The 18,041-nt window shown below is 47.6% G+C and overlaps 1 protein-coding gene across 2 annotated transcripts in view; it reads left to right on the forward strand.

Moving 5' to 3' along the window:
• Positions 1-18,041, forward strand: part of LOC114787674 (arf-GAP with GTPase, ANK repeat and PH domain-containing protein 3-like) — an 86,595-nt gene that overhangs the window by 40,799 nt on the left and 27,755 nt on the right. For both annotated transcript variants that reach the window (XM_028975437.1, XM_028975436.1), the window contains exons 3-11: positions 384-471; positions 2,994-3,079; positions 4,743-4,884; positions 4,981-5,115; positions 6,099-6,226; positions 6,645-6,800; positions 11,124-11,207; positions 15,028-15,132; positions 16,766-16,937. In XM_028975437.1, the coding sequence (XP_028831270.1) occupies positions 384-471; positions 2,994-3,079; positions 4,743-4,884; positions 4,981-5,115; positions 6,099-6,226; positions 6,645-6,800; positions 11,124-11,207; positions 15,028-15,132; positions 16,766-16,937 (1,096 nt within the window). The remainder of the gene's footprint in view (positions 1-383; positions 472-2,993; positions 3,080-4,742; positions 4,885-4,980; positions 5,116-6,098; positions 6,227-6,644; positions 6,801-11,123; positions 11,208-15,027; positions 15,133-16,765; positions 16,938-18,041) is intronic.

The following is an 18,041-nucleotide window of genomic DNA, read 5'->3' on the forward strand; positions in this document are numbered from 1 at the left end:
CTGCATCCCGGCTCGGGAATCAGGCCACCGCCATCTTTCCCTCTTCCACCCCCCGCCGCCGCCTGTCGCCTTTGTTAATTCGCTCAGATCTTCAGATAGGACTGTGTCGCGCTTTCATATTCCATCTACGCAGCGAGCCGCCCGGCTTGTGAAGCCCGAGATGAAAAGTGAAATGGTGGGTATTGGGAGTGCAGAAAAGAAGCTGTGTGGTCTGAAGAGGTCATTGGCAGAGGTCACGGGCGTTCCTCCTCCATCTCTCGCTGGCTCGGGTGGCTCTGCAGAAGAGCAGAGTAACGAGGCTCCATCAACAAATCATCAATAACAAGACCTGTTAGCGTGATCAATATAGTGAAATGTGCTTAGCCATGTGTGCTGTGTTGCAGGGCATTGTGGGAAACCTGTCGAGTGGGAAGTCGGCCCTGGTGCACCGGTACCTGACAGGAACGTACGTTCAGGAGGAGTCACCAGAAGGTAAGCAGGACATGGTGCTGGGAGAGTTATTGATTGATTGGTAAATCATTGTGATAATAGTACATTTTATTTATAGGGCGCTTTTAAAGACACACACACGCTTTACATTAAATTGGGGAGAACAAACAGCACGTTTAAACACATACAGTTCATTTCAACTCGATTCATACCAATTAGCAAAAGATCTAAAACCAACATGTTCACTTTAGTAGGGGAAACGAAGATAATGAGGAACATAAATCAGATATATATACTAACTCCGCTTAGTCCGACTCAGGGCCGGGTACAGTGTGTGTGTGTGTTCGTGTCGGCAGTAATTAATGGGTTAAAACTTTGCTGTTTTTTTTATATGGAGTGGACTCCTGTTCACACCACATGAATGGCACGTTGCTATGGTGACTGTGTCGCTCCACGCTATGCTGCCAGCAGTAAATGGTGTTACCAGAGTGGTGTGACATGACGGTTTTTGCCGTAGTTAAAATTTGCAAGCTGTTATATGAACCTACGTTTGCATTGGATTGTGTGTGTGTGTGTGTGTGTGTGTTAGTAAATCCTTTGTCGTTCTCCACCCCTTCAGCTATTGAAAAAGTTCTTTTTTTTTTTTAATGTTCTCGAGCCAACACTGGCGTTCCGTCTTTTGTTGTAATCGGTCACAATGTTCCAAGGGTGTTGCTATGGCAACAGTAGTTTTGCCCATGATGTTGCGCTGCCGTGTCACATCCTGGTCCTCTGGTCGACCCTCCGTTGTGTGTGAAGCGTTGTGAGATGTGATGGAGGGAATGGGAATGCAGCTTTTTTCTGTGCGGACGGGCCACTGTTGGTCTGTTGCCGTCCTTGGCTTCTCAGGAAGTCCGGTGACCTGCTGAGTGCGGCAGTCCGTCTCAGGAGTTGTGAACAGACGGCGAACACCAGTGAGGGTCCTCGTGCAGACACGATACATTTCAATTCTGGTAACAGGTTCACACGTGGTCTCCACCCTCAAAAAACGTCATTTAAACCCCGTCTGAGTAAATGAAGGTCTGAATCCTTTTTTAATTGATCGTTTGAGACGCCTTCAGCTATAAGCCATAAATTACATTTACATTTACCGCATTTACCAGACTCGGTTAAGTTTCTTGCTCAGGGACACGATGGTAGTAAGTGGGGTTTTAACCTGGGTCTTCTGGTTCATAGTGTGTTACCCACTAGGCTATTACCACCCACAGCAATAATCTTCAAACTTTTTCCTGTAGATTGAAATGAAAATGAGCTTGTTTCAGATGTGCGTCGTTTATATCTGCTGGTTATAAACGAACCACGAACCAGAGGGTCACCACAGCCACCACCACCGTTAGAACTACAGCTTCAGGGATCTTCAAGTGGACCAGTAGCATCATTATGGACACGTAATGTAGACCATGACACTGAATACATCCTGGACTTCTCCAACCCTACAACTGTAGGACAAATCATCCCCAGCCCGGCACTGACACCATTTGCAGGCTCACTCTACCCTGGAAGGGGGTCCCTCTCTGTATCACTCCTTCCCAACGTTTCTTCCTTTCTTTTTTATCTCTCCTAGAGTGTTTTTTTCTGTGGAGTTTTTCCTTGTGTGCAGAAGGGTCAAGTGTGTTGGGGTGTCAACTGAAGGGCCTGTGAAAGCCCACTGAGACATACTGTATGTGATTTTGGGCTAAATAAGAAATAAATGTTGTTGTTGGTTAAGTGAGTTTGAGTTGAGGGAACGTGGAATCCGGTTGTCGTTTGGAGAGCAGATGTTCGAACCGCTGTGCCGAGGTCGGCGCTTCTCCTTCCGGGGCCGTTACTCTCATCTTTACGTTTTCTTTTACTCCGTTTCCTCATGCTGTCGCTCCTCCGCCACCTCGCTCTCCTTTTCTGCTGACCAATCGGACGCTGGTTCTCCCGTCAACGTTCATCTCCCTGGCGCTGAAGCTCCGGGGTCTCGGGGGGGGGGGGGGGGGGGGGGGGGGGGGGTGTAACACACTCGTGCCGGAACTTTTTGGTTTTTAAGTCCCTTTGGATGGTGGCATCAGCTGCATGATGGGAATGGGTCCTACAACCAATTCCTTCATGTTCGTTCCCATCCTTCACGTGCACAGCGGTTACTGTGCTGCTCGGCATGGAGAAGTGATCCAGATACACTTTCAGAGAAGGTCCAACAGAGACCAGAACAAGAAAAAAAGGGCTCAATATCAAACCATATATGATGTTCCGTTCTTACCTCCAACGCTGTAGCAGCTCCTGCTGGGTGGTGGGTTGATGTCTTGTTTTGCTCTGTGGCTGAAGTTGTGTGGTGGGAACGCTTGTCCTCGTGTGACTCGCGGGTAAAGGGAGGTGAAGGGGCTTTTTTGGCTCCGGGGTGTAATTCAAGTCGCCCCTGGTGTGCTGTCTGAGTCGCTGCGGTGATGAAGGTGGCCTTCTTCGTCATGGTTATCCGAGCTCCTTGCACCTTGTCTAGACGCCAGTTTGCAGGAATCCTCCGGACCTTCTGAATCCTTTTCTCTCTTGCCCTCGCTCCTCAGGAGGTCGCTTTAAAAAGGAGATCGTGGTGGACGGCCAGAGCTACCTGCTGCTGATCCGAGATGAAGGAGGACCTCCGGAGCTGCAGGTAGGCCAGCTTCGCTTCGCGGGTCACGGCAGGCCTGCGGGGTCGACGGCATCGTGCTAACAGCGCAAGGGCGGGGATCCAGAACTTCAAAAGCCGCCAACGGACTTGCAGTTAATGAGCGCGGCGCCGAGCATTAGATAGAAGGCGTGCTTGCATTACAGAAATGGAAGTGGCTCCGTCCCCTGTCCTCACCAGCCTGCGTAGTTACGCTTCCTTCGTTAAACGCCTCTTATTACACTTGGGGTGGCCTGCACAATTTAGGACAAGCTGCACTGCGGTGCGTTAATGTTTAATATTTTTTTAATTAAAAACTTTATTGATTATTTTTTACTCTTTCTTTTAATGATGATGGTAGTTTTCTGTAGTTTGTATGTATTTATGAAAACTGTGTGTAACGGCAGTTGAACGATGTGTGTAACTCACTGCTTGAAGGCCCTTACAATTACAGCATTTACCAGACGCCCTTATCCAGAGCGACTTACAATCAGTAGTTACAGGGACAGTCCCCCCCTGGAGACACTCAGGGTTAAGTGTCTTGCTCAGGGACACGATGGTGGTAAGTGGGATTTGAACCTGGGTCTTCTGGATTATAGGCGAGTGTGTTACCCACTAGGCCACTACCACCACCCCACACCCTTATTTCTGCTGCTGCGCTGCCCTCTGCTGCTGGAAAATGGTGTTGCGGCTGGACGTTTTCTTCCCATTTAAACCCTGTTTTCCAGTAATTTCAACTCTAGCGATTTTGCAAATTTTCACAAATGAACAACAGCACAAGCTTTAAAATCTTCAGAGAAGAACGTTGCCTTTAATGATATGAAATCTTCTACATTAGAACTAACTTCCCACACTGACGTTTTTGTTGGTGGGTAATTATTTCTGATAACCAGAAGATGAACTTTATTGACAAATTTTTAAAATGGGAGGAGTCTGTGTGCGTGACTGTCAGCTCTTACACTCCCTACTTCCTGTTTCTGGATGATTTAAACCATCTCCTGTCAATATGTGACACACCCAAATGGCTTCTCCACACCAGTGGTTCCCAACCCTTTTCCCCCTGAAGCACTGGAACCACTGATCTACACTCCTAACACCCCTTGTACACAAACGTGGCCACGCCCACTACCAACAACAACATGCACGTAGCGCTTTAATTCCAGCGTTCTGATGGGTGAACTGGTGAATTAGTGAACATTAGTGACCACGCCCACTACCGACACCAACATGCAGGTTATCAGGCGCTTTAATTCCAGCGTTCTGATAGGTGAACTGGTGAATTAGTGAACATTAGTGACCACACCCACTACCAGCACCAACATGCAGGTTATCAGGCGCTTTAATTCCAGCGTTCTGATTGGTTAACTGGTGAATTAGTGAACATTAGTGACCACACCCACTACCAGCACCAACATGCAGGTTATCAGGCGCTTTAATTCCAGCGTTCTGATTGGTTAACTGGTGAATTAGTGAACATTAGTGACCACGCCCACTACTGACACCAACTAGGTACTTTCCAGCATTCTGATGGCTGGACTGGTGAAGGTGACCATGCTGCAGGAAAAAAACAAAATTGAGTTCTCAGTAGGTCATTGGCGCTTTTTTAGGTTATTCCGTTAATTCATATTACCAGTAATATGTCACACCTCTGCATGATTGTGTTTTTTAGTTTGCTGCCTGGGTGGATGCTGTGGTGTTCGTCTTCAGCTTGGAGGACGAAATCAGTTTCCAGACCGTCTACAACTACTTCCTGCGTCTGTCTAGCTACAGAAACACTGCTGAGGTGCCCATGGTGCTGGTTGGCACACAAGGTAATGATGCACATTAAATTTTTTTTAGACATATTAGAGCAGTGTTACACTGAGATAGACATGCAGTTGACTGCTGTGACCTTTCCGGCCCACCAGATGCCATCAGTGCCACCAACCCCAGAGTGATCGATGATGCTCGTGCACGGAAGCTGTCCAATGACCTCAAGCGCTCCACCTACTATGAGACCTGCTCAACCTACGGCCTCAACGTGGAGAGAGTCTTCCAAGATGGTGAGACACTGAACAGATTGAATTCCACCCAGGACTCCATGGAGACGGGGCAGGGTGCACAAGGCACCTCGGCCACTGAGCTTTTAGTTCGACCAGGTGGGGCTTGGTGGGGTTTTGGTGAAAACCGTCACCTCGGCTTCCGCTGTGGAGACGCTTAAGTTCACTGTTTATCAGCAGGATCCGGGGTTTCTCCACCACTGCAGAACGGTGCCCCGAGGCTCCGTTCCGAATAATTAAAGGCGGGAGAGACACCTTCGCCGGCGAGTTGTGCTGCTCCCCGGCTGCAGTGCCCTCTTTTTCTCTCGCTCTCTCTCCTGACATCCGTGCCAGTGGTGGGAAAGGCTTTGAGCCAATATCGTTGCTCATATCGGCCAGGATTCTGCTGCCTCACCAGAGGCATGCTGGGAATGATGCTTGCCTGAATTCTGGGACTTGTTTTGTGCTGTCACACATTTTCTCAGTATGCAATGTGAGGTCGTATTATTTCATCTTAGCATTATGTCCCTTGCTTTAAACTTATGGTGCAGCAGGAAGTGGACCCGTAATCGGAAGGTTGCCGGTTCAAATCCTAACCGGCAAGGTGCCACTGAGGTCCCCTTGATGAAGGTCCCGTCCCCACACGCTGCTCCCCGGGCGCCTGTCATGGTGCCCACTGCTCACCAAATACAGCGGACGCATTTCACCGTGTCACCGTGTGCTGCACTGCACATCTACACGTCTCCTTAATTTAATAAACTATCATTTTTTTTATGTTTCTCTATTTATTCATTTAATGCTGAGATCTTGTTGGCAGTAGCAGCATCAGCATCATGTCCTATTTTAGTGTAATCTGCAAATCTCCAGCATGAGCTGTCGTCAGTGTCTTTATGTAAATTAGAAATAATGATGGCCCATGTAGTAATTACCGGCTTGACCAGGGTTTGGTCCGGTCTGTGACTGTTCTGGTTCTGGTTCTAAATTATACTTCATTTCTCGTCCTGCAGTTGCTCAGAAGGTGGTGGCCTTGAGGAAAAAGCAGCAGCTCTCGATTGGCCCATGCAAGTCCCTCCCCAACTCTCCCAGCCACTCGTCCGTCCCCTCTGCGTCCATCCCCTCTGTCCACATCAATCAGGTGAGGCCCCGCCCACTGTCCGGGACACGTCCACCAGCTCTCTGGGAGCTTCTCAGCAGTTTCAGTTTTTGGGCTGGGGCTTGACTTTTTCTTCATGATTGAAATTGGCAGTAAAATTGCGGCTTTTAAACGTGAAATGTTGATTCAGAAAGTGGTTAATTACGTCCTAAAATACCAGTTCAATTCAGTTCATAAAACCGCAGATATCTCACACTTCTGCTTCTTCGGCTCTCTGGGCCCCTGATAGTGGACATGTTATCTTACTGGCCCAGTTTCCAGCTTTTAAGCTCCACCCCATGTCTAACTGTTCTGTGCTTCTCCATCACCTCCCTCTTCCCTTCCTTCCTCCATCTCGCTTCATCCATTTTCCTGTCTTTCCTCTTTTCTTTCTGTCCGTGTCTCTTCCTCCCGCCTGCAGGCTGCTAATGGTGGGGGTGCGTTCAGCGACTACTCGTCCTCCGTCCCCTCCACTCCCAGCATCGGGCAGCGCGAGATGCGCATCGAGACCATCGCCGCCTCCAACACGCCCACTCCCATCCGCAAGCAGTCCAAGCGCCGCTCCAACATCTTCACAGTAAGTATGCGCCAGCTGATGCAGAGTACCACCCACTCGCACTACTAGAGGGCATCGCCGCGCCTCGCCACGCCTCGCCACGCAACAGAGGGGGCCGGACCCAAACCAGCTCCGCCTCTTAACCAAAGCTGCCCTCTCCTTTCCTTTCCTCTGCCGCCCCTGACACCCACGCAAGCGAGCATGACAGTCAGAGCCGACGTGTCCACCAAACGCTCCGAACTCGTCCCGGTTGTACTTCCGATCCGGTTCGTTTTTTTAAAGCTCCGCGTAACGCCGACGTTTGATCCTGTTCTGTTTATAACCCCCCCCCCTCCCCTCCCCCTCCCCGACCCACACCAGCTTGCCTGACTCCGCCCCGACCGACCCCGACGCATTGCATGCGCCCCTCCCCAGCAGCAGTGGTGGCCCCGCCCCCCTTTACTCTGTGCACTTCCCCTGTCCTGTCCTGTTCTTCTCCCTCCCTCCCTGCTAGGTAGTGACTAAACCTGTCCAGCCGAGGCACGAGCCGCCGGCGGTGCCCGTCCCGGTGCCGGTCCCCATGCGCGCCACGGAGGCGCCGAAGCACGCTACCTACCCGGTGTGGGTGCCAGAGTGGCAGGCCGAGCGGCAGTTCCAACTCATGACCTTCTGAGAGGACGGGCCAGCCTGGGACGTGCGAGAGAGAACGAGGCTGCACGATGGGAGGGATGGGGGAGGAGCTTCCACACTAAAAACATGGAACAAATTATCAACAAAAAATTATAATAATAATAATAACATTTTTAGATCATGTGCTTATAAACAGGCATTAAAAAAGTAGAAAAGGATTCCAAATCCTCTCAGATATAACTCTATATATATTAAAGAAGAACAGGGAGATAAATCATAAAATGTAGAATAAAGTGTCATTTCCTCCAAAACCACAAATTCACCGCAAATTTCATACATTTTATCTAAAATTAAACACCAAATCATACTGAAATATATTATTTCCCGTCAGTGCCACCAACCCCAGAGTTTTTTTGTGTTTGTTCCAAATTATTTTCATTTTTTCTGATCCCTGCTTTACAATAATGAAATTTCAATACTAAATGTCTCAGTTCCAAAAATATCCGATTCTACCTTTTTTTGTCATAAGAGTGGCCTTATTGTCCCCTCTGTTTTTCCAATATGAGTTTTTTTTCAGCACACAGAGGCAATCAGAAAGGAAGTGAAAGGGCAGGAAGTGATTTCGCGACTCAATGCAAAGCTGACCAGTAACTGTTGCGCTTCGAGCTCCTCTTTAATCCTACTAGTCAAAAAGGACTTTTCTTCTGTTCGCTAAATGCAAGGCATTACCTGGTGTGCTTGCTGCGCATTTGCATTCGCCGGAGCGTCGAGCACATTCTGTGGTGTATAAAGCTTGTGTTCAGGGCCGCGTCCTCGTCCCTGGGTTTAATCTGGCTCCCGTCGCCCCGTTCAGGATCACTGTGCGCCTATCTGCCGCGTCTGGCTGGCCGTTTCCGTTTCAGTGGCCGAGGGACCGAGGCCGAGTTTGGGTGGCAGAGTTGAGGGCCATTTTCAAATCTGCCGCAGCGTTCTTCGGGGTCGCTGAGTCACTGAAACCGAATGGACTTTGGGGCCCGGCCGATAGACATGGCGTCAAATTTATTCCCGTTGCACACGGAGAGTGGCTCGCCCAGCCCTGGAACCGCCGTTTTACACCAACACGTACGTGGTGGCCACCGCTGTCATTTCAGAATAGTCTGTCCCGTCTCATCCACGCCAGGCAGCTGGTTCCTGGCATTCACCTGCCATGACTTGAAACGGCCACTAGATGTCAGTAGGGGGACAGGAAATCAATACAAACTCAGTGCTTCCAAGGAACCAGGTGGCTCGGATGTTCAGTGGGCTCTGATCCGATTCTGATCGTTTTTTTTTTTTTTTTTATATGGATGAAAGCCCAGCATAGACAGACGAGTGGAGTTTGTTTTATTCATGCCACATCGGTCATTGAATCTGCTTTGTGTGTAAATGATAATTTTTTTTTTTTTTTTAAAACATTCATTTAACAGTCTTGTAAAGTCCATGTCCACTGAGGAATTGAAACAGAGGTAAACGCTGAACTGTTTTTGTCGACATTTTGCAGATTTATTCCTAAGTTCCCACCCGTTCCTCGTCCAGAAGGGCTCGTCCGGTCCTTATGAACTAGAAGAGCCCGAGATTTAAGGGGGCAGTGGGATCCTGGGACTCTTAGAGGGGAAGAGAACAAAACGAGCCCTTCCCTCGCACTGCTTGATCCTTGTGCCCAATGGCATTCTGGGTAATGCACCATGTTGCACCAGGACTTGCCCAACCTGGCAGCCAAGGTCCTGCTGTCTAAAGGAAACACATAAAAAACATGAACATGGAAGTGATGAACTCAGAAAAATTGCACTCGATTTGGGCTGTTTCCTGGACCACGGCTCGAACCCCGTGCCCCTCCCGTCCCGCCCTCAGCTTCCTACTGTCCCTTCTCTCACACTGTGTTAAACCCCTCTGCGTCCCTGGAACATTTTCCACCACCAAAAAAGGACAGTCCCTACATGACATTACATCACATAGAATCAAGGACTTTAGGCCAAGACATCTTCGCTTTTTTCATCCTTTCCTTTCTTTAACTAACATTTCTTTTTTTCTTTTCATTTTCCTTAAATTCGGCTCAATTTCTGAGCCTGGGTTCATGTATGGGGATCTGTGTAAAGAGAACTTGGACGCTGGTCACAAAACGCTGAGTGTGATGCTTCGATGCTCAACTGGATGAACTGGACCTCGGTCCGCCTCAGTCGGGAAGGAATTTGGCCTTATTTCTCCTCCCGAGCCTGGGCCCGGTGCTGAGATCCAGTCGATCCGGGGCATCTTGCCCACCAAGCTCCATTCCGCAATCTAAAGCTAGTCAAGTGAAGCGGGACATGTCCCCGAGGACAAAGGCGTTGCGCTCAGCCTTTTGTTTCTAGCTGTAAAAGCACATAAACTGATAAAAAAGGGAAAAGACAGAAAGGGGTTTTATGAAGGCCTTCATAAACGCAGAGTAGGGACGGGGATGGGCGAGCAGGCAGGAGCACTATCATTGCTACGTGTTTTCAGACCATGGTTTGCACTGACCTGTACGAATGTAGTGTCTTGTTGTTGTTAAAATGATCGTTTTTTTCCCTCATACTTTTCTTTGAATTAGTTTCATTTGATTTTGTGAATTTATTTTCATAAAGGTTTGGTATGAAGATTCTAAACTGTTACAGAATCATTTTTATATCATAAAACTATTGACAACTATAGACTGCTGTATATCTTGTATGGAATTTTATTTACAATGGTATTCTATAGAAAGTATATTATATACATTATATGAGATATATAAAGACGGCGCCTTTTATTGTCTTCTCCTTTCTTTTGTGGGAACTGCGGTGTTTGGCTCAGCCTGTTGAATATTTCAAAGTGAACATGTGACTTTGTATGGTGTCTGTATAGAAAAAAAAATAAAATGTTGAAAAATATTTACCAGAGCAAAGTTACTTGAAGCGCAGCTGTGATGGTGAGTGGTCATCCCTCATCGTGTTCTGAGTGACCATTCGCTTGTCCCCTTCATCGTGTGTGGGATGGGGATTGTATGTGTGTGGAGGTGTGCACACTGGTGTGTGTGTGTGTGTGTCTGTGTGTAACTAAACATTTTGTGGTTTGAGTCTCAATACTTTTTCTTACAGGTCCAGAACCTGCAGACAATTTAATGTTTTATATGCTGCCTTGAAATATTGATGCACTTCTGATTCTTGTTGGTAATGTTAATAATGGTTAATAATGCTAATGGTTCCAACAGCTTGCTTCCTTTTTGAAGTTTTGCTGTTTTCTGCAGGTTGACCACTAGGAGGCGCCAAAACGAAGCCCTTCTAACAACTGACACTTTTCTCTCCCTTGTTCTTGCTTCCCATGGGCTTTGTTGTTCATTTTGAGATGATGTGTAATATGTGCAAAATGGCCATTTTGCAGTAATGAAGCGTGGTTGGGACTTGTTGGGGTTTCAGCAGGTTTCTGGGTTGAGTCATGACTCCTGTTCGTTTTCTGTGTGTTCTGGTGTGTAAACTGTGCTCTGTGTGTAAACTGCACGTCAGTGTGCTGCTCTGTGTTTCGCTGGTTTGCTTTGTGTGCTATTTTTTAAGCTGTTTATTATTTCCTTTTCTTTATACTTTTTTCTTTTGATTCCAAGTCTTGGCATTTCAACACAGCACCACACACACACACACACACACACACACAGGCCCTGCTGCCCCCTCACTCTGTGCATTGATGTCGGGTTCCATGTGACCAACTGACTGTCTTGTTTCCTTGCAGTCTCGGAAAGCCAGCGAGCAGTCAAAGAGCTTTGAGAATAAAACTGACAGCATAGGCAGTGGAAGGGCCATTCCTATCAAACAGGTGAGTGGAGTTCACCGCCGCTTTCACTTCTGCGCCAGGTAAGTACCCGCTCCTGTACGGTAGCACTGTCGCGTGTCCAGTGGTCTGAAGGTGGACTGCAGACAGCAAACTAGTGGTGCCAGAATAGGGTCAAGGCTGAAAAAGTGCTTTCATCCAGACCGAGCTCGTATTCTCTGTATATGCTGGAGCTCAACGTCATACATGGGACCTAAAATAAAAACGGTCTACCTTACATTGCATAAGATAGAAAAAAAAAAAATACATTTAAAAGTATTAAAACAGTCAGTGCTAAGAACTAACCATTAATCTAACCATTAAATAAAAGATGCATAGAAATGAAAAATGTACTTTTTTTTTTTTTTTTTTTTTTTTACTGGGAGAGTAAAAAATAAATTCTGCATTTCAACACAGCTGTGGAGCTGAAGCAGCGTGTGGGTGGTGTGGGTGGTTGGTAGCCTATAAACCAGAAGAGTACAAACTGTCCCTGTCACTACTGGTTGTAAGGCGCTCTAGACAAGGCCGTGAATGTAAATGTTGTGGATCTCTGCGTTGGGAAACTGACCCTTAAAGAGGACAATCATCTGAGCTTCTGTAGCATCTCTACACTGTTATATGAAAGTGAAAAGAAGTGAAAGTGATTGTCATTTTGAAACACTGCAGGACAGCACGCGGTGACACGTGTCCTCTGTATTTAACCATCACGCTTGGTGAGCAGTGGGCAACCATGACAGGCGCCCGGGGAGCCTGGTTATTAGTTTTTTATTATCTCTCTGAAGTTGCTGCAGTTTAGTCTCTTATGTAGAACATAATATGATGCAGTGAAAAAAAATTCTCTTTATATCTGATATTAATGATTAATATTGATGTTTTATTTTGAAGTCATTAAGTTTTGTAATATTGGCCCCTGCAGAAGAGTTTTAATATTGATAATAATACGACAGGAGGAATGTGTAAAATTTAGAACTTTTGCAGCAGTCAGTCGATCAGTGAAAGAGACACTAGGTGGCGCTGTAACACCAGCCTTAGTCACAACGCAGGACAATTATCACATTACTCACACACAATGTTGGGAGAGAAGCGGCGCAGTAAGGGTCCTACTGATTTTGGGTTATAATAAAGGGGTTTTTCACCCCAAAACTAAAATTTGAAAATGTTATAAAAAATATCAAAAACCGGACCTTTTCTATTCATCGATTTTCTACAAGTCACATTATTTTGATGTGCTCATGATATAATTCTGAATAAATTAATGAATGTAAATCTGTTATTTTAGTTATGTTATTTTAAATCATTTGAATTTCTTATATGCATTTTGCATACTCAGCAAATAAAACATTTTAATAATTTGTAGAAACTCAATTTTAGCAATTTAATGCAATTAACAAATTCTTTACAGAATGTGTGATTTTCCACAATCTCTAATTTATATAAATTATATATATGGAAAATATGAGCTGCATTAGTCTGACTTTATAAAAGCAGTGTTGGGAATAAAGATGATTATTTTTGCACCTAACCTGCAATTTTAAAAGGTGTAGAGCTGATTGCGATGATTAGACCGTCGGTAATAGTTAAGCATTAAATCGGCTTTCCTCGAGAAATATGAAATAATGTGTGAAATAATGATCTGTGCTCGGCCATATTATGTTCAATTGAAATCATGTCGTTGGCAGAATGGCACCGTCTGAAATGAATATTAATGGGGACAGAAATTCCGAAATGTTAACATTAATTTGTATAAAGTCAGCCGGCTTTTTGGAATTTGAGGACCTCCCTGGCGACGCGCCGCTTTTTAATATATTGATTTTTAAGGGCATTTAAATTTCAGATGCTAATCAGCCGGGGACAGCGGTATCGGTCGCCGCCGCGAGTGTGACGTCACGCGGCGTGTGTGTGGTGACCTCGCTAATGACGCTGCTTAATCGTGCACCCGTTTGCCGGACGGTCCGTGTCCCCTCGGATTAAGCCGCCCCTTCAGCGGCTGTCACTTCAGGGTAAGGTATATCTCCGTGGGACGTGCACAATCGGAGGGATCAAAGTGGCGGCGTGAGCATAATCGCCCCTCACTGGGCAAATTACACACCCCGTCCCAGCACTCGGCCCCGGGAGCCGGCCCCTTCCTCTGGAGAAATTGTAAATACGGACAACAAAGCACTCGGGCACTGGGGGTCTTTCCACACTGAGCTTTTGTGCTGGATCCAATCACCCAGCCGGCCCTTCCTCCTCCTCCTCCTCCTCCTCCTCGGACAGGACGCAGCTTCTCCTGTTTTCTCTTCTTTTTGTTTGCCGTGTGTTTTAGGGCGTCATACAGGCAGGAAGTGTCTCGGCGTTGCATCGTGCCGTTAAACCCGACACTTATTGAGTTTGGGTCTCGGGGGCGAGCTGGACAAGCTGCTAACTGGCGTTGGCGTGTCCGTAATTAGACTGAGGAATGTGGTGCGATGGGCCGGACCTCTCGCTCACCCCGGCTCTCCAGCCGTAGGGGCGGGGCATTATTAATTAGATGATGAGCTCGATAATGACGTGGTAAATTTTTGGACGTTTGAAATGATTGTATTAGACTCACACCAGCCCCCCCCCCGGGCCCTAATTGAAATCGTTTGCGAATAAGCCGGCGTCGCCTCACCGTGAAAGCGAGGCTAATGGTGTGAATAAATATCAATCCGGCTGCTTCGTATTGATGCTTTAAATGATTCTTGTACGCGCGCGCGGCGTTTGGACCCGTGTCCTGTTCGATTCCGGCGCCGTGCTGGCAGGCCGTCCCTCACCGTGGTCGTTATGCCGGCGTGAGCGGACCGATCGGGAGGAAAGAAACGGGCTGAAGCTCCGCCCTCGTCCGCTTTCTCTCCCTCTGCATAAGTAGGTGCGAGTTCAGTAGCATTGATTACGTATTAATTGGTCATTTATTGCTTATTGACCGTTTGTAAACTCCCAGCATCTTTATTAAAGTATTTTTTTTGCTAGTCTTTTTGGAGTTTACCAGGCTGGAGGTCTTGACCTCTGCTCCGCCCCCCGCCCTCTCTACCTGGGATTAGGCTGATGGGTGTCGGGGTCGCCGCAGGTCGGCCCCTGATGTGTTAATACAGATTAAGACCCTGCAGAAAGGACCCGGGCAATGAAAATATTTGAGGCTGCGACCCATCAAAACACACATCCAAGTGGCTGGAAAAAGCACAAAACAATCCCCCATAATCCCCTTTATCCCCACTTCCTCCCTGGTGGGGCGAGGTGGGCTCCTCCTTTGTTTGCTCCTTGATTTACTCAGGAGATAAGAGAACAATCCGGGACGCTGCTGGGGGCTTTAAACGGCCAGCGGGTGATGAGGGCCGAGGAACAGAGAGGTCAGGGGGCCAAGCGGGGTTTTGAAGAGCCGAGATCACACCGCTTAATCCCGTAATCCCGAGGTCTGCTGGAGTTCGCCTCCACTGATCCGCCGTATGCATACAAGGGGGCTCGGCAAATTGGATTTAGACCCTGGACGGTGATTGAAATGTGAGTGGAGAGACCGGCGACATTGATATTTTAAACACGCCTGTTTTTTTTAAAAGAAATTTACTACAGTTAACGTAACAATTCTGATAAATGAAGTCTGGAAATGAGTTTGCGAGATTTCCGTCTAATGGGGAAGATGCACCACATTACCGCCGTTGTTCAGGCCCGGAATGTTCTCTGGACGGTGCTTGATTTGGAGATAAAGATGCGAGGCTTGGTCTCAGGAGGACAGAATAAACATTTTGATTTGGAAATGTCTGTCTTTTTACCGTCACCGAGTCCACAGTTGGGAATAAGATGTAAAAACGGGTTTTCCTCCCGGTTGCAGGGGATCCTGCTGAAGCGGAGCGGGAAGTCCCTGAATAAGGAGTGGAAGAAGAAGTACGTGACGCTGTGTGACAACGGCCTCCTGACCTACCACCCCAGCCTGCATGTGAGTCCTGCCGCCGTCCAGGGGTCACGTGACCCACGTGGATGCTCTGCACTCGTATTAAACATGTTTAATGCGGATTTGTGTGTGTTATTTATATTAAAGGTCTAATTATGGGACGTTGTGGGATTTGTCGTGTAACATTTGGAATATTTGAAGGTTCACACAGACACAGAGCATCAAGCAATCAATCAATCAATCAATCTTTATTTGCAATTAAAAATGCACATTGGCCCAAAGCACATAACAGGAGGATGGTGGTCAAAGCCAAAGGTGACCGTGACCGGTCGTCCTCTGGTCACCACGTGCCAGAAGCTCCACTACCTGTTACTCGACGCTACGCTCATTAGAGGCGGAGACGCGTCCCCTCCCGTGTGTCCCTGCGGCAGGTGCTAATGACGAAGGGGGCGCGGCGGGCACGTGCCCCCCACCGTCACCACGGTGCCCGGCGCCCCTCCCATCGCTCACAGCGGCGCGCTACCGCTGACGGGCGCAGACCATCCGTCTCTGCCAGCACCCCTCTGAGCCCATAATACTCCTTAAACACTCCCCGGGCATCCGGCCTTCCTCCTCCTCCTCCTCCTCATCCTCGTCTTCACCTCCCTTTCTGTACACGTTTATTCTCGTCTCTCGCTGCTTCCCCGACCTGCAGTTCTTCCTTTGTACCATCTACCTCACCCTATAAAAAAAACTTTTACCAATTAGAATTTCAGTTTTAATAACGGTTTAACCACACAACCCACTAATAATAATACTAAAAAAAATGATTCACAAGCCGGACAAGCAGCACATTGCCTTTACACCAGAGTGTCCAACGTGTCCAGATCTGGCGGTCTTGAGTCCTCGTCAGCGCTGATCTGCTCTTAACGAAGGGACCACAAAGTCCCCGGCTTGTTGGGTGACGAGATGCACTTTACACCGAGACACCGTGAGACAGGACTGAGGAATTCGGCGAGACGGGACAGGGCTGCCCGAGCGAGCGAGCGAGAGAGAGAGAATGATGGAAGGCGGGACGGGAGAAAGAGACCCTTTTAATTTTGCGTTGCAGTCAGCCAAGCCATCCACACAATCACCTTCTGTTAATTCTATCTGCTACATCAATTAAATTGTTTGTAGAAACTAATTGAATGTGGCTTAATCACACATCTTAATAGCTTTCCTCGCTTCAAACTGGCTGTTAATTCCGGCAGTAAAGTGAAATGAGAGCGCTGACTGGGTAATTAGCGCGGCTTCGGAGGAAATTAGCGCTTTATGGCTTGTAATAAAAAAGGAGAGGGTTTGGCGCGAGATTTCAGAAGCCCGCTTCTCCGCCCGCTCTCGCGTCTCCCCCTTTCTGCTGAGCCTGGAGCTTTTTCCATCCACGCGTCCCCCTTTTGGGACTCTGGGACTCCAATCCAAGCTGGAACGGGCAGCGTCCTGCTCGTTAAAGCTAATTTCACCCAAACTGTCTTTGTTTAAGAGGGGGCTTGGAGGGAAGAGAAGATCTGGCCCTGGTCTTCATCATAGATACTGATTGGATAGATTTGACCAATTCTAATAACAGGCTTTTGCACTACAAACCCACCATGATGATGATGATGTCACATAATTTTTGGTTTAATTGACGTGTATAGAGGTCCTGATTCTGTGTACGCAGGACTACATGCAGAACATTCACGGTAAAGAGATCGACCTGCTGAGGACCACAGTGAAGGTTCCCGGGAAACGGCCGCCGCGCGCCGTGGCTACGGTCGCCCCCACGGCCAGCCCCAAGACCAACGGCCTCACCAAGGACCGCAGCACCCTGCAGCTGGGCATCGGCACCACCGGTAGGGGATTCTCCTCGGCCAGACCTCCTGCCACGTCCTGTCCAGCAGCTCTCACTCCAGCCTTTATGATTTGCTCCATAATGACCGACTCGCAGGCATTTTTCATGAACCGAGGACAGACACTCAGTGATTTATTTTTTAAATCATTTAGGGTAGCCGCCTCAAACCAGGCCGGTGGAGGCCCAGGAGCAGCCAAGGCAAGGAGGAAGGCTTTAATTGGATTTGGGGGTGAAGATTAAGAGTAATTAAGAGTAATTAATACAAATGAGCAGGCGTGGCCCCCCGAGACCCTGCAGGCTCTGGCGCTCAGTGCAGGATTTTGCCCGTCTCAGTGCGGAAGGGTCATGTGACCCAACAGGGAGCACAATTCTGGATCTGCTCCAGCCTGCAGAGCAAGGGGTTAATTAGTCAAAAAGGGGAACGTGTCGGGGTGGGGTTAAAGTTCACGACTGATGTGTTCGCACTTGCAAATCATTAACCTTCACGTGAGTGGGGGAGATTCAACAAAAGGAGAATAAAGGAAGAGCGACTGGAGAAACCAGATCAGTTGACAAACCAATCATCAAACACTGTAAAAACGTTGTTGTAAAATACCATGAATTGCTGCAAAACGCCAGAAAACGTTGTAAGAATGTTTGCATCAAAATATTTAAAGTTCAACCACTTTGAAAGTGACGTGATTGTCATTGTGAAACACTGCAGCACAGCACACGGTGACACGGTGAAACGTGTCCTCTGTATTTAACCATCACCCTTGGTGAGCAGTGGGCACCATGACAGGCGCCCGGGGAGCAGTGTGTGGGGACGTCAGTGGTACCGTAAATTACCGTGAAATATTGTAAAAAAACGTTTGCTGCAAATTACCACAAGGCATTTTAAAAATGCAAAATAGCACTAAGCATTGTAACAACATTCACTGTAAAATACCAAATTTCCTGTTTTCATCACATAATTTATTTTCTCTGGATACTATAACAATTTGTTATTGACAAATAGAGCAACAGCAACAGTAGAACCTTAATTAAGCAAACAAGGTAATTAATTTCAATGTAACGTGTCAGGAAACCTTGTCACAACATTGTGGCAACATTGCTTCAACAAAGA

The sequence above is a fragment of the Denticeps clupeoides genome, chromosome 4 (assembly GCF_900700375.1).
Source record: "Denticeps clupeoides chromosome 4, fDenClu1.1, whole genome shotgun sequence".
NCBI lineage: Eukaryota > Metazoa > Chordata > Actinopteri > Clupeiformes > Denticipitidae > Denticeps > Denticeps clupeoides.